The 17,075-nt window shown below is 34.3% G+C and overlaps 1 protein-coding gene across 19 annotated transcripts in view; it reads left to right on the plus strand.

Moving 5' to 3' along the window:
- The window catches only part of HDAC9 (histone deacetylase 9), an 899,944-nt gene that overhangs the window by 737,941 nt on the left and 144,928 nt on the right, over nt 1-17,075 (plus strand). For all 19 annotated transcript variants that reach the window (XM_063101430.1, XM_063101421.1, XM_063101428.1 and 16 more), the window contains 2 exons: nt 2,106-2,225; nt 2,539-2,636. In XM_063101430.1, the coding sequence (XP_062957500.1) occupies nt 2,106-2,225; nt 2,539-2,636 (218 nt within the window). The remainder of the gene's footprint in view (nt 1-2,105; nt 2,226-2,538; nt 2,637-17,075) is intronic.

Consider the following 17,075-nt stretch of genomic DNA (forward strand, 5'->3'; position numbering starts at 1 on the left):
CAACCCTTGACTGCTGTTTTTCAGAGTATTTTGTTTGTCCATCCTCTAGATATCCAGTAGAAAACACAAAAGACATTGTGGCTTAAATCGTTTCATTTTTGATCACATAAAAGAAAACAGTTTTGATATCTCGTCTTTCCTTTCCTCTGGATATTTCTAAATATTCATAAATATAATATTCAATTCAGGAATTAATATATTTTCAGTAAGTTATTTTTTTTTTCCTGATGTGTATGTCTTTAGTTGGAACAAGTTTCTGGTATGATGCATATCTACCCCTACAGTATGATTCCTTAATTAATTTTGGATAAGTGTACTCTATAGAAGGGGAAGAGGTGTCTATACCGTGGGTATGGTGAGCTCAGTGCAGGTTTTCAGAACTCAACAAAAGGAGGCTTGGGTAGTGTCTAGTTCAGGAGTTCTGGGCTGGAGGTTGGAGTGGAGAAAACTTACATAAACCTCAATAAGGAGCAATAATGACTGACAATGTCACCTCACAGGTTTGCTAAGAGGATCAAAGAGATAATGAATGTAAGTTTAAGATGACAGTATAATGGTTAAAAGTTAGGCCTTTGGAGTAAGAAGTAGATTCAAGTTCTAGTCTTGCAGCTTACTCTCTATGCAGTCTTAGTAAATTACTGAAACTCTCTGAATCTCAGTTAACTTATCTTTTAAATTAGAGATAATACCAGATTCTCCATATACTTATTAAATTACTCATGCAAGGTATTTAATAGAGTGCCTCACTTAAAAATTCTAGGAATTGCTGTTGAAAATAGTGTGGTTCTTACCAGCATAAAATAAAGTATAAGTATATAGTTACAAGTTACCAAACTTTTTTTTTTTTTATAACAGAACCAGGAAATGTATATAAGTTAAAGATATAGCAATAATATTGTGTTGGATACAAATATATAGATTATTAACTTTTTAGAGTGGCTCATTTTATTTTTGTTCAGATGATATTAGGAAGCATATTAATTTAGGTCATAACATCTGAGGTTTTTTGTGAAGACATTTTTAGAAAATGTTATTAGTTTTATTTTTCCCACTTCTTATATCCACTCTGGTATATGTCCACACCATAAAATAATAAGAAAAAAGAACTGTCAAGTTTTGAATATTATCATGTACAAATATTCTAAGAATTTTTTATTCATTTAATGACATAGCCTTTTTTTTTCTTTTCTTTTTTTGAGTGGGAGAGGGAGTGATGTGGGAATAAGAAAAAAAGAGCAGGAAGGAGGTTGGGAAGATAACCATGATATAATATCAAAATTAGGCAGATTGGACAAAATTTCATAAAGCCTCATGCCATCTTTCTGCTTTGGCCCAAATGATTTAAAAGTTAATAAGCTCATGCTCCTGTGTCTTCAACTCTTGCCGTTACGATTTTACCAAAATAAAGTATGAAGTCCCTTTTGCATCTGGCATCTCTTTTGAAGTGATTCTAACTGCTGAGGGATTGCTAACTGAACTGAATGCTTTAAGAAAGCCAATTTACTCAGCTGGTTGCAGAGCCTTTGACCTTAATGCTGGGACTTGGCAAATCAATACATACATGTATGTTTAGTGTTCTGTCAAGAATTGCGAAAATGCCCTGTAAGCCATAGATCCTTCTGCAAAATACTAGTTTGTAGTTTAAACATTAGTCTTTTTTTCAGAGGCCAATGAGGCTAGTTAATTAAGCCTGAGGGGTTATGAACTGTTGGCAGTTAATAAGTCATAAAATTCCTCCATAAAACAGGATGCGAGATTCCATCACTGAAGCAAAGAGTACAAAGGGCCGGTGTATAAATATCTAATTGTACCAAAGGACTGGGCTTTCTCAATGACTGCTCATCTGGAGTCTCCAGGGCATGCTCGCTGTGGTTTCCTGATTTTTAGAAGCCAGTTTAAAAAATGAGTGCATTAAAGGGTAATTTGCCTGAAAGTTCAGGAAGTAAAGGGGGTGGTGTGGAAGCAGGCTGAATGGGAGAAAGAAAAAGAGAAGACAGAAAACGAGGAGGGTGGGGTAGAAAAACCAGCAACTAGAAATCAGCAAGGTTGTCTCCACACGGAGTTAGACATGACTGTATTTGTCGTCTGTTTTCTTTTCCCTGTAGGATGTGCACCATGGAAACGGTACACAGCAGGCCTTTTATGCTGACCCCAGCATCCTGTACATTTCACTCCATCGCTATGATGAAGGGAACTTTTTCCCTGGCAGTGGAGCCCCAAATGAGGTTCGGTTTATTTCTTTAGAGCCCCACTTTTATTTGTATCTTTCTGGTAATTGCACTGCATGATTACCCCTAATTTTCTTGTCCTTTGCTGGTGTTTTAAATTACATGAGATTACTGAATTGTCCCAAGGGTCCAAGAACCAGTGCAGAACAAGTGCATAACCCAGAGCACTGGTTGTTAAGCAAGGTTGGACTGATTTGATGTGTTGTTTGATGTTTATTTCAAGAGCTCCCACGGGTTTGTTTTCCTCTCTTCTTGCTTTCTTCTCTTTTCCCCCTTCTCTACCCACGGTGGTGTGTTTTTCTCTTCCCAGGTCGGAACAGGCCTGGGAGAAGGATACAATATAAATATTGCCTGGACAGGTGGCCTTGATCCCCCCATGGGCGATGTTGAGTACCTGGAAGCATTCAGGTTGGTACTTCTTTCTCTCCAAAATGGCAAATTAGAAAACAAATGTCCATCGAAACACCACCAAATGTCCAAGAGAAATGTAACTTTCTAACTAAGGTAAATTATTGCTACAAAGCCATGTAGGAACACATGTAAGAAAAAAAGGTATATCAAGACCTAGTTGTAGTTATACAGATGTATTGGCCAAGGACCCAGACATGCTCTCCCTCCTTCAAAAAAAAAAAAGGGAAAGAAAGATTTTGTTATTAAATAGTTCTGTCTGGTAAAGTCTGCCTATTATAACATATGACGTGATTTACAATAGACATTAGCGTGTTAAATGCTCTGAGAAGTCCTTCACTACCTATTTTGTTGAACACACATTTCACAAACCACGTTGGACCACAGAATGTCTTTTTGTACATAGCACCATTTAGCATCCTTACTTCTGAGAAGCAAGCTCACTTTAACAACATTGGCCTGTGCTATCTCATTTGATGGTAGAGTAAATGACTTTTGTATGTTTTCCCTCTCACATTAAGACATCAACTAATTACTTGATTGTTTTCAGTTTCTCTACAAAATGTAGGAGTAAATGAAATGTCTCCACAATGCATTCTGCTCTTTTTGCCCTAAGCAAAGAACTTTAAAAATTAATTTAAACAAGAAACAACAAATAAAAGGCTTTCTTTTTTTGAGATAAAGTTTTAAAAAGGGTATTTCTTCTTTGGAATTAAAAAAAAAAAGATCTTTGAAAAGGTCTCTGTTTTCAAAAGAAATATCAGATTGTGTCAATATGTACCTCACTTGCAGGATTTTAGGAAGAGATTTTAGCCATTGGTAATGCGTAATTTCTTAGATGTTTTATTTAGTTGCAAGCAAAACCAAACTACTGCATGACAAGAAATTTTAGAGGTAATTACACTTTTGAAATTTACCATTTACAAATCCCCAAGAAGAAAATCCTATTGATAACATATTTGAAACTTAGGAAAATAGTGGAGAAATTTTTCAATAAATAAAATTTTGGTGGGATTCTACTGTTTCATGTGTCATTCAGCCTTCATTTTCTCATTCGAAGGCCATTTCTCATTAGAAAACAGGTTCAGGAAAAATAATAGGAAAACAGCTAGTTAAAGAAATACATTTAAAATAAATATATTTAGCTTGGTATTTGAGATACAAAGAAAAATTCTACCCACATTCCAGATGTGTACTTTGGGGGAAAAAATACATGGAGATATCTACAGTAGTTATAGGAAAAGTAGCTAAAATAAATTTATTTACTGTAAACTTGGGTTGTCTATGAAGATATTTTACTTAATTATCAGTAAAACTTTAAAAACACTTACTAAGAATCTATAGGGGTTTCAATATTATGACTTCTCTTTGCCTATGTTTGCAACTTCACAGACATTATTAATATCTTATAGGAACTCTAATGGGATAATATACTTCAATATTATATCACATATGAATTTATTTATTTGCTTCCCACATTTACCTGGGAACTTGTGTGATATACATTAAGTTCTCAACCTTACTATAGCATATTATCATATCAATTGATCTGTAATGCAGAATTCTTAGGTTTTTAAAATTATTGTAAGTATTATTTCTGGTACTATAGCTTTACACACAAATGAATCATATATGCAGAGCAGTGAAGGACAATTTGTATTTTGTGCCTGTTTGCTCTCCCCTTACAAGGTGAATGGTAGATGAGATTTTTTTTTTTTTTAAAAAAGAACCCCTTTAAACACAACCATTTTATTGAATAATGTGAAAATAGATATTAAGTGCATATTATTGTTTTGTGATTGAAATCATAAGTGGATGAAGAGCTCCTGAAAGTGGCTGACTATCCTCAAGAATGGCACCTTCTCTCAGGAATATGGATACTTTATATTAAGAAACTTTTCTAAACTTCTCAGTGCAGTCATCATTATTTAGAGAAGTGGCAATATTTAGCTAGACTGCTGAAATTTCAAATTGTGGCTTTTAATGTTCATAGTTATTTAAGAACCAAATTTGAACGATAATAATCCTGTTAATTTTGAACTATATGATGTCTGTTACTCAACTTTTACGCCTAGAAGTATGTGTGAATTTGGTATGGATGAGTCAAGAAAGTAAATCATTCATTCAAAAAACATTCATTGAACACATTATATGCCAGGCACTTCAATGAGCACTTGGAATTTAGAGCTTTCCTTGCTCTCAGCGATCATAATAAAATGGATACTTATTGTTCTAGAGAACAGAAATGCTTAGATGGAGCAGATAAGTTGATTAATTCTTCCTGAAAGATTTCAAAAAAGGCTTCATCAAATATTGTTCAGCTTCTGCTTTTAAGGATGAGTGGGAATTTTAAAGGGGAAAAAGTAATAGGAGTAGGGGGGAATTCATACTGGGCAGAGTGTGAAAAACATGGAGTCATGAAATGATCTTTCTCTGTTGGCTCAAGGGTGTGAGGGTGGGATTGGTTGGAAAAACTGAATCCTACTTCATAAAGTATTTTGTATCCAAAGAATAGGTTATCTATCTATCTATCTGTCTTCCTTTGTAAATTTTGGCTTTAATCATATAGACTTCCAAATAATTTTTGAGGTGGTATTATTTTATAAGCTTATCCTTCTTAAACAATACTTGTTTCCCAGCATTACAACAAAAGATCTTTTTGACATCTGTGTGTGTGTGTGCAAGAATTGAAAATGGTGGTGGGGGGGGAAGTAAATGGTGCCTTTTCTTTTCTCTTAGTTTAAATTGTTTCTGGACTGTGATAAATATCTTTGGAGGGAAAGCCTCTCTCTGTGAAGCTACATTTATACAGGAATATAAGATGGTTGCTTATTTGCCAGCCAAAATTTGTCATACATACTGCTCTATGGTTTTATTGTGTGCTTTTTCAATGGCAAAAAGAAAATGTAGACAAATCAAGCATTTTCATGTTTTCTATAAGCTTTAAAGATAATTTTAAAAATATAATAGAATATCTTAAATTATTTCAGATGACTACTTATCTTTTCCAAGCAGTTATTGTTCATCCCTAAAATAGCTGAAGGATATACTTAAGCTTTTTTGTGAGAGTTTTAAAAATATTCGCTAATATTAAATATATTTTATGTTTAACTAAGATATGTTTCCAAGGTTACCATTTTATAAAATAATTATTACTATTTTTATTGAGGTGTTACATGCCAGACCCTAGACTAGAAACTTTATAGGCATTATAGCTGCTCTTAAGTGCTTTGTATAAGTCACAGATCTACTAATTGGAAGGTCCATGATGTGAACCCTGTTTATGGCTCTAAAATCTATGCCCTGTCATGCCACATTGTTACTCTCTTCTATTGTTTATGATTTAAAATGCTCAAGAGTGATAAAGCACAACCGACTTTTACAAAAATGTAACACCTTCATGTCCCCCACTGCCTTTTGACCTAACTCACAAATGCCTAGTGCTGCTCAGCATGGCAAACAAGCCATTCATTAATATCACTTAAATGAGTCAATAAATGGATCAGTAAGTCAAAGAGACAGAGAATGATGCTGACTACAGTAGGATTATTGGAAAGCTCTGGAATTAAGTGAAAGTAGCAAAAGTCTTTGCCTCTCAAGAAGTATGCTTTACAAAGAACTCTGAACATCCATTCATTTGATTATAAGAATGTCAGACACCTTCTCCTTATTCAACAAATGTATAGCTGAATGCTAAACATTCTCTGTTCCAGTCATTTCAAAAGATTGTTCCAGTGGTGCAATTTTCTCCCTAGTTCCTCAGTGAGAAGTGAGCACGATATTTTTTCTAAAGACTAATTCTTTAAGAGTCCTGCAAATGTTAAAGTGATTATTTGTAAAAGGTCATTTAAATGGTTTGCTTATAGTGGGCAAGATAAAATATGCACCTCATGCTTCCAGTTAAATTTAATGAGGAAAACATCTCCAGCTTTCCAAAAAAATAAGTAGCAATTTTCTATGTAGGAGGAAGTTATTAGTAGTCCTTGAAAGTATGCTTATTTTATTGAATAAATAAGAGAATGAAAGACTGAATGAATGAAAATTTCTGTTAAACCTTTTAATTTCATAAAAGAAGTACAAGCCCATTGAATTGAGAAGGTTTTGATGAAATAACATAATTAACCTTTTGGCATATACTGAGGGCTAGCTAAGAAAGTGGGGTAGAGCTGTTGATCTGGGTGCCTTAGATGCAAACAAGTTCTGATTTTAAAAATTATCTATCCACACCAGTATGTTATAGTCTGCAGCTACCTTAATTAATATTTGTTATTGATGAGGGTTTCCAAAAGACAAAGGGTCTGTAAATATCAGCTCTTCAGGGAAGTTCATCTCAGGGGAAAACTCTGACCCAGAATGATTCTATTTACTGGTGTTATTGGTGTGCCAAGTACAAGAGGGGATTTGCAAAAATTGTCTACTGTAGGAAATAAATATTTAGCCAACTTTTATATTGCTGTTGTAAACTACCTACTTTTTCTTTAGTTGAATTATGAAGTATCTCTATTTAATCAAAATATTATGTGATTGTAAATGTAGGCTCTGCTAAAATATTTTGGCCATATAACCAACTGGAATGATTAGAAGCTTAGTATTTTGGGGACATAGTCAAAGAAGTTGAACCACTTGAGTACATACAAACAGCCCAAACAGCCTGTGTCTCTTTCTCCTATCTTTGGTTCATATTTGTTTGCTTTAATAATATACGCACGCTTAACATCCATTAACACAACACAATAACTGGAAACTTGACCAGATATCATGTCTATTCTTAGTTCGTCAAACTGTCAAGTCTGTTCCTGATGCAGGGTCTTTAAAATAGTAGTCATGGCTTTCCATGATTCCTCCCCTGCTTGTAGCAAAAGTTTTAAAATGTGCATTCAACTAGAGAGTAGAATATAATAGAAGCTTTTATTTTCCTATTCATTGAGCAAGTGTCTCTCAGACTAGTCAAGAATGATTAGAGTGGTTGGGTTTACTGTGAAATGATGGTAGATAATTTGGGGCACATAATGAGTACAATATTTTATTTTCTGTCATTGTCACTTTATCAAACATTTTATTCTAATTAATTTTACAGAACTAACTTTGAAATATCCATGTCATATGCATAGACTGAAAAAGAGGTTGCTAAATTCTATCTAAGAAATGAAATGGGACTATAAAAATATTTGGGCTCTCTTTTTTGGTAATAACTAAGTAAATATTGTTTTATGGTTATTGTTCTTATTTTTTATTATGTTTTATGTAATTTTATGCTAACTGAATACAAAATAATACCATTGTAAAAATGGAAATATAATTATAATATATGAATATTCATTGAGGATTTAATTTGTGCTAGTTGTTTATTTTTTAAAAAATCTTTACAAGTTCTTGAGTTAAGTGCTCACATTTTCCAGATAAGGATAAAAAGCCTTCTGAGTTTTGGTAGGTTTCCTGAAGTCACACAGCTGGTAAATGGTGATCAGAGATTTGGTGGCAGCAAGTGTGATTGTGAAGATAGTACTCCTTTGGCCCCAAACCATACTGCAGTTTGTCTGTTGATAGTAGGGCTGACAAAGCAGTAATATAGTGAAAAATTCTTTGCAGATAATTTTTGGTCTGTCCAACACTTGGCTTGGACACCTAAACTGATAAAACTATTTTAAAATTGAAAAAATACCTCCCAGATTTTCATTGCCTTTGTATCATATGATATCTCCAAGCCACTTCTCCTTGTGCCTTCCCTCATCTGACATAGTAAGAGGGTCTATCAGATTAATCTCCTAGAATTTTTTTTTCTTTTTGATAACCAGTCTATTTACAATGGGAAAATATTTTTTCTATCTTTGTTAAGGAAATCTTTTCTTCTTATGTATGCACTTAGATATTTTGGAAGAGGTGTGTAATTGAACATGAGAAATGCTACTTAGATTTTAATAGAACATAGAATGATAAATGAACTTTTAGATCCAATTTTGAAATAAATAATGATTTGCTAACTAAAAATTATATTCAATACCGATTTTTGTCAAATGATTTGGGGTCTTATTTTGTCTATTAGAGCTGTGGTTGATGCTTCCCAGTCTTGCAATGGATTCTCAATTGTTAGTGACAAGCAAATATATTATGCTCCTGATAGAATGTATTTTCCCAAGGATGTTGAAGACATTTTGGGAAAGAGGATGGAATTTCTTGAAACAATTTGCCAATATGAAATACTGTACATATCAAATTGGCCCTACTACCATCTTTCCCAGACCATTTATCATAGCTCACAAATCAAGCCCATATTTTCTCTTTCTGAAAGACTTGGCTAGTAAAGAATATGTGGGCTTCAAATCTGAACTTGTCAATCAATCTTGGGAACAAAGCAGTAATGATTTTCATCTATTAATATTTTATTTCAATAAAGAGCCATACATATGGATTTATTGCTGGTGTGTTCTACAATTTTAGTCATTGTGCAGATTATATTCTCTATATTTATCATATTGAGATTTTTCAAGAAGTTTTATCAAAACAGGTCACAAGGAAAAGATTTATAGGAATAAATTTTAGAAGGCTGTCAGCTCTTTCTGCTCTATAGCTTCAGGAATAAACATAGTTTAAGAACTTTTTTCCTCTCATCTGTGCAGCATATTGTACCAATTTTCATCAAAAAATTACAATTTCTATAGGTGTGTGTCTCTAGATACCCTTAGAATTTCTGCTCTTTGACCCTGAGAGTAAATTGATCTTATGCACACCTGTCTTCTTCAGGAAACTTGCAAAGTTGATTTTTGAGCTGAGCATCAAAGAGATATGATATTATTAGACAGTATGGAGCTCAGGTAAAAAGTCTAGGAAGTATCATGAAGTTCATGAAGTTTTAAAAGCTGATTGGTAACTGCAGTGAAGAACTACTTAAAATAGTTCAAATGTTACAACTTATTTTTAATTATTATTTTAAAAGGTCAGATCAACTATAAAAATTTTAAGACAATATTTTTTTCTCTGCCTTAGAATAGTTTTAAAGCCAAAAAGTTTCCAGAAATTTGTGTAGCAATTAAACAGTTTTCCAAATAGTAAGGTTTAATTAAAAGAGTGGCTATGTTTAACTCTTTTTCCCTAGCAGTTCTCTCTAAGAAAGAAGGCAATTTTCATGCCTGTAAATGATTTGTTTTTATTTTCAAGAAGAAATACTAAATTATAAAACCCTTTCCTTGCACAAAATCCTCCCAACATATGTGTAATACTCTGAGATATCAGGAAAGGAAATCTTTCCATGAAATATTATTTTGAAGCATTCTAGGCCAGAAACAGCAGATCCTTTGGAATGTCAAGCAGCTCAGATCAATTCATCAACTTAAATCACCTCATCTAGTAATAGTGGAATTGTGTAGTTAGTTACGATATGATATACCACAACAAGAGATAAATATAATGAAGAAATATGGAGTCACACTTTTTTCAGAGTTCCAGTGAATAGTTTAAGATTCTGTTTTATTTACTGGTAATATAAAGCTCTGGCCCAAATAAAAGTCACTTATTCTTTGCCTCATTATGTACTCTTTGAACAGCTAGTTATTAACCAACTTTTAATGTCTTCGGGTCTTAGAGTGGTTGTTTTTTTTGAAATTAAATAATTCTCCTCTGTTTCCATGATTTTACATCTGAAATTTACTATAACTAGATTTATTGAGATAACAAATAATGTGAAAAAAGATCAAATGTTTGTTTTCTTTTACCATAAATATAAATTTGTAATCCATTTTTTGAGAATTAGATAAATATAAAACTTTACTAGCAGGAATTTACTTATTGATGTTCCCAGGTGGAGGACTCATCCTCATGAAAATTCTGTTCAGCAGAATCTTTGTTCAGATATTACTTTTGAGGTGCAAGGTTGAAGTTCACACTGTTTTCTGGTAGGCAGGACCTTCAGAGGTCTTTGCATGACATCAACATCTGGATGATAGACTCAGTTTTCCATATTTTATCCCAATGATTTCATGTCATATAGATGAAACTTGTAAATCAACATTTATTCTCATTTATGCAGACATTTAAACTTCTCGGGCTCTTCTAGAAGGGTGGTGGCTTGTCTTTGTATCTGTTATGAATCCGCCTATCTTTCTTGTGGCCACCACAGTACTGGGTATTAGTTGTAAACATCTTCTATTCTAAAGAGCAGCACTGCTGCTGTAAAGCCATATGAGGGCAGTGAGCTTATGAACTGCATAACTTCTAATGGGAAAGACTTAGCAAAATAACATTCTTTCCATTTTAATTCATATTTTGCAACATTTAAAGTCGGTGGTGGAAGAGGAGAGATAGATGATTGAATTAACTTTTAAGCTCAGCAGAATTTGAAATCTATCTACATCTCAATTTGAGGATATTTTGCATCCCAAACACCAGTGGAAATGGCCCTCAAGACAATAACATTTACATGTTATCTTCCCTATTAAAGAAACATATTATTGCATTTTAAAACAAAATAATGGTTCACAACTTTTTGAAATTAAAGCAGTGTTGGAGTTACTGAAATAGACTGAATTTCAGAAACAAATGAGCATTTTTACTGGTACAGTAGCCAAATGCAAAGAAATGGAGAGGAATTTATTTAAAACCAAGAGCAAGAATAGAACAGGCACAGATTTATATTTTAAAAGTTTTATAACTTAAAGAGAGCTTGGTCTCTTGTTCTTCTGTATTTTCAGTTTCCGAAAAAGTCTCTTAGATGATAGAGTTGCCTGATTGGACCTCTGATTTTGCTTTATGTACCCACATCCTTTCCTTTGTACAAGTTTTTGACACTGTTAATTCCCTTTTATGTTCCAGGATTTTTAAAATGAAAATATCTTTGCAGAAACTATTTAGTGATGCCTTACTCTGATAAATATAATTACATTAGTGTCACAGCAGGTGAAAAAGGCAGGGACAGAAATAATAAAAGCTGGTGTGTGTCATATTTTACTGACTATTTAAATTAAGTGATTAAATTCTACATTATTTAGAGAACTGAAGTCTGACAAAAGTTTGCTAATATATTCCATTTAGTTTAGTTTTTTTGAGAATGCGAATTAATGAAAATCAAATATTTACATGGAGAATCCAAAAGAAAAAATATTTAAGTGATATAAAAGAAGGATCACTGGCTTGTTAATATACTAGTGTCAATTTTTTAAAAAATTAACAAATTTTACTATTTTGTCTGTCTTCTAAAATAGCAGAGTTTTCTAAACATGCTTTAGAAGAAATTAGAATGTAAAGAAATCATCCCATTGTCAGGGCTAAGCAGAAAGTCTTATACCAAGTTTGAAGGGCTTATGTGGCCCAATTTAAAATATTGTTGTTTCATAATAACTTTGGAGAAGTGTATTGTTTCTTGTAAAACACCCACATGCTCTCCCTTGGAATGGCTCCAGACTATAACTGAACCACGAGGTGGCCCCCTGGTGCTTTATGTATTGTTTAATTGTTTGCCTTTGGTGGATGTTTTTATAAAAAGGCTATTATTTAGGATAAGAGCAAAGTGTCATTTTAAGAACAACAGAGGCAGAGCTGTTCGATCTGATAGTTCTTTTTCATAGGTGTGTTAGTGAACACTGGAAGCAGCTAATGAGCCTGCCGACAGTTTTTCTTGTAATACTTCAAAAAGAGCAACAACAACAACAGCAAATAAAACCCTGAATTTTTATTTTCCTCCAATAAAACATGACTGGATTGGCTAGAAGAGTGTGAGCCTATATGGCTGTGCCCAGGGCAGGAAGAGAGGTGTCTGCGTGTTCATCTGCTCTGTCTGTGCTTTGGTCCAGGAAGGGTTTGTTTGGAGTCATGTGCACTTTGGTACACGTGGCCATATCAAGCCAGAGGAGCCTGGAAGATGGGAAGTCAGTGTGTTAGAAAGGCCTGAGTGGGCTTCCTGGGGTGTTTAGCAAGGCTATGCATGCTTTTGTGTATGTCAGTGCTACAAAGGAAGTTCTTAATGTCCTCCCTCTCCCCACAATCCAATTGCAGGATAACTATCTGAGCTCACATTGTTCTGAATATAAACTAGGCCTGGGAAAAGTTTTTAATTCAATGATTTTAATTCTAAATATCCTTCGTATCCCCTGGATATTTTCCTTTTTGAAGTGGCATCACCATATCAGTCACTGATCTCTTAGAAGTTGGATCTGGAAAGAGAAATCACAGTGTTCTCTAGCAGGTCCCTGTCACAAAGAATAAGCAAGAGTTTCATCTTCCGAGCTAGTCCACAATTGTAACCCGCCCTCAGGCAAAACGCTCTAAGGCAATATACCTCGATATAATTTCTAGGATTTAAACGATCTCGTTAAATTCCGACTGTAGATATCATGTAGACATTTGAGGAAATATGATTATTGACAAAATGTAAAGCCTGTTATATACTATATCACTTCAAAAGGAGAAAGGCCATTAGGACATAATTACATCAGAAACAGTATACACATTTGGCTGGTTTATAAACTGTCACTTTCAGAAGTACGAAGACGTATAAAAGTTTCCAAAGGTTCCATTATGACCCTATTTCCAACAGTATTCTCTGACAAACCAAATAAATTACTGCATGTATTGGACCTTTGAGGCTTGGGGCAAAGAATGGAAAAATTATTTACAAAAGCTTGAAAATATTTAATCACTAGAGGCAGGGGGGCAACGGTGTTTTAATTAGCAGGTCCTCGGGCCATTGGCTGACTGGAGGCTTTCTCAAACAACCACACAAATGCACTGAATAGCTGTTTGCCAGCCTTAGGGTCAGGCCTGAGATGAAACAGATAAGATAATTGGCTCTAATGAAATCCAGAAGGCCTTGGCTTTCTTGTTTGAGCTTGGATTTGAAAAGTGCGTGTGGAAGTGAGGCTTAATTCAAACCAGAACTGAGCTAGGCCCCTTTCTCAGTGACTTTGATATTGTTTGAAGTTCTAAAAGTGTTCGCCACACCACTAGCCTGCTGGGCTGGGCCTCCCTGGTACCCTTAATTACTAAGCTTTATTGCTGACTTTACTACACAGGAAAGGGGCCATTATATGTTCCATCAACATCAGCTCTTCTCAGATTGGAGGAAAGGGCAGGGTTAAAGGCCATGGTAGGAAGGCAGAAACTTCACTTTGAGGTAGTCAGATCATTTACCAGTGTTGAATTTCACCGTTATGCACGTACATACCTTACAACACAGAAGCCCAATTTCCATTTTTTAAACAAGTGATTACTTTTCAAAACATTTTTGTTTGTGCCTGTTTTTTGCAAAGAGAACATTTATTTTTAGGGGCTGAAATGATTGCACATGATACATTGACCACAAAAAAATAGAACACCTCCCAATTAATCATCATACCAGAAGGTCTGGTTGGATTCTATAATAAAGACGATTATTATTAATGCCCTTTGAAGTGGAAATAAGTGAAGAACCCTCCTGTGGTGTAAGAGTTGTCCTGCCACCCTGAAGAATAAAGACCCCTCAGGAGACTCTACCAAATTAAATCCCGGCTTCCAGAGTCTCTCACAAAGAGGTTGCACAAAAGTGCTTCCAATCCAGTTTGAAGCCAGCAAGCAAAAATGAGGAAGTCTTCCTCTTAAGGGTCGGCTGTGGTGTCACCAAGGATTCCTTGCTCCCCAATCTCTCTGCTGCTCTACTTTTGGTCCAATTGCTAAAGATGGATTATGCCTCTGAATGAATTAATAACTATTCAACCCTTAGCCCTCTCAGAAGATCTGGTCATGCTATGAAAGCCAAGGGACATTGAGTCTGAGCCTGTTTCCTGCCCTATTTATCAGTTTCGAGTAGGAAAGTCATGAGTGATACCATCAGACTTGGCTCTTTCCAAAAAAAAAGTTAAGTATTTCGGCATTATTTAAGTAAACTTGACATTAATATGTTCTAATTTCGTGTATGATCCTGCTGACCATTTATCCAATACTTGTTTCTGAATATTCTTATGCACAGGCTGAACTGGGCACTCACTCACCACTAGGATAATGTGTGTCTGGGCCCAAGTAACCACAGTGAGGACCTAGGAAGATTAGAATTGGAAAGACGAAACTGGATCTCTATTCCCTAGTTGTTCTTAAGAGAAATTAAAGGGAACTTTAATGGATTTTTGCCAGTAATGAACATATCATCTCAGACCAGAAGTAAGATGAGTCTTAGAATACTCAGTGTACTTGAAATATATGTTTTCAATAGGCAGTATGATGGACTAAATGTTTGTGTCCTCTGAAAATTCATATGTTAAAGCCCTAGTCCCCTATACTGTGCTGGTAGTTAGAGATATGGCCTTTGGGGGTAATTAGGGTTAGATGTGGTCCTGAGGGTGGCGTCCTGCACTGATCAGATTACTGCCCTTATAAGAAGTGACACTAGAGAGCTTGTTTTCTCCCTGTCTCTCCATGTACGCATGCTGAGGAAAGGCCATGTAGGCACAAGGCAAGATGGTGACTATTTGCAAGCCAGGAAGAGGGCCTCACCAGAACCCAACCATCCTGGCACAGTGGTCTTAGACTTCCAGCCCCCAGAACTGTGAGAAAATAAATTTCTGTTGTTTAAACCACCCAGTCAATGGCGCTTTGTTATGGCAGCCTGAACAGAGTAAACTCAGACATCACAAAGATCTTTGAGAGGCTAAACAACCCTCTAAAGGCCTTAAATTTGAGATACCAATAAAAGTACTTTTCAAACTAAATTCTGCTAAACACTAGATTCAAGGGATATTAATATGTTTCTTAACAATAAAAAATATTCTAAAAAATATCTTCTTGAAGATATATAATATGTAAAAGCATATTAAAAACTAAGAATTCCAGTAGTAATTTTGTATTATTTAATGCATTTATTTTATCAAGCTACTTGACCCTTCAAAATAACTATCACGAAAATTAGTATTCCACAGAACACAGTTTGAAAATTACTGATATATAGGTAGCAAACTTAGTGGGTATTTTAGACAGTTTATCCTTAATTCAATAAACATGATAATATAAAAGTAAGTTAAAAAAAAAATCTACCCTTAAGAGATTCTCACAGCTAATCTAATCAAAAAATTAGTGCAATATATTATATATTATTATAATATTGTATTATCACATAAACTGAGCACTCGGGTGAACCATATTCCACAAATAGTCTTTTTCATTTCCCACTGGTTGCATTTGAGTGGTTTTTAGGTAGCACACCATTATAAAGACAAAGAAATAAAGGAGAAACAGAATCAACAAGAGAGGGAAAAGGGAAAAGAGGGTCAGTTGCCTTTGATATCACTATTAAATCACCCAGTGAATTTTCTTAGGGTAAAGTTACTGCCATTCAAAATTATAGCAGATTGGTGATATTTTACAGTCACTGTGTATATTTTGTTTTAACTTAAATATGGGCACATATCTCCCTACCTTATTTTATATCAGATATGACACATTAAAAACATAATTTTTTTTTAAACTCTTACAATTAGCAACTAATTGCAGTGTGAACATATAATTGGCTTTATGGGTAAATTCATTTGTGGACTTACAAAGTTTTAAGACCTCATTTGTTATTCATGAGTATGCTTTGCTGAGGAAAAAAAAAAGAGGAGATGAGTTTGTCTTTTTTCAATAAGGACAGAGTTTCAGTTAAGTGAATACCCTCTATGATGAAAAAGCACGCCATGAAATAAGGCAGTAGATGTTAAGATATATTATTTTTCCTGGTTAAAAAAGAACATGGCTTTGGGAGTGGACCCTATAGGGGACAGGAATGGCACTGCCATTTTGTTTCCAAAGATAACACTTCTAGAAATACAGATGTTCTTAACTTTATTAAACCACAGCTGTGGTTATCGCGTATTTATTCAAAAGATATTACAGCTATCAAAGCAGTAAGTCAGTAGTCAAAGTCCTCAGTCATTTGCTTAAAATGCTCTTTCATTTTATTTCCTATATAATATGCAGTAAAACCCATGTCTTCAGGATGTCCACATAGGCTGAGTTAAATAAATTTTTAAAAATCCTAAGTTAAAAATACAAATTAACAAACAAACAGAAAGCATTATTTATACTGAAGCATTTGGAAGTCATGAAATAGCATTATGTCAAGTGGGCCTTTAAGAGATCTTATAGATTCAAATGAAAAGAGAAAATTCTTGACTTTTTTAAAAAAGTATTTTTTTTACTTATTTTTATTGAACCAATTGATTATACATATCTGTGGGGTACAGAGTTGCATATCATTATCTGTGTACAAAGTGTGATGATCAAATCAAGATAATTAGCATATTCATTATTACAAAAGTACTTATTCTTTGAGGTCATTAACCAGTTTCTCACTAACCCCTTTTCCTTCCCCTTTTTCCATCTGTAGTGACCACAGTTCTGTTCTCTCCTTCTGAAAGTTCAATGTATTATTGAGATTGTTCTTTTCTTTCTCTTCCTTCCTTCCTTCTTTCTTTCTTTATTTTTTAGTGAAAAACACAAAAGAAT

Source organism: Cynocephalus volans, chromosome 6 (genome assembly GCF_027409185.1).
Source record: "Cynocephalus volans isolate mCynVol1 chromosome 6, mCynVol1.pri, whole genome shotgun sequence".
NCBI classification, from domain to species: Eukaryota; Metazoa; Chordata; class Mammalia; order Dermoptera; family Cynocephalidae; genus Cynocephalus; species Cynocephalus volans.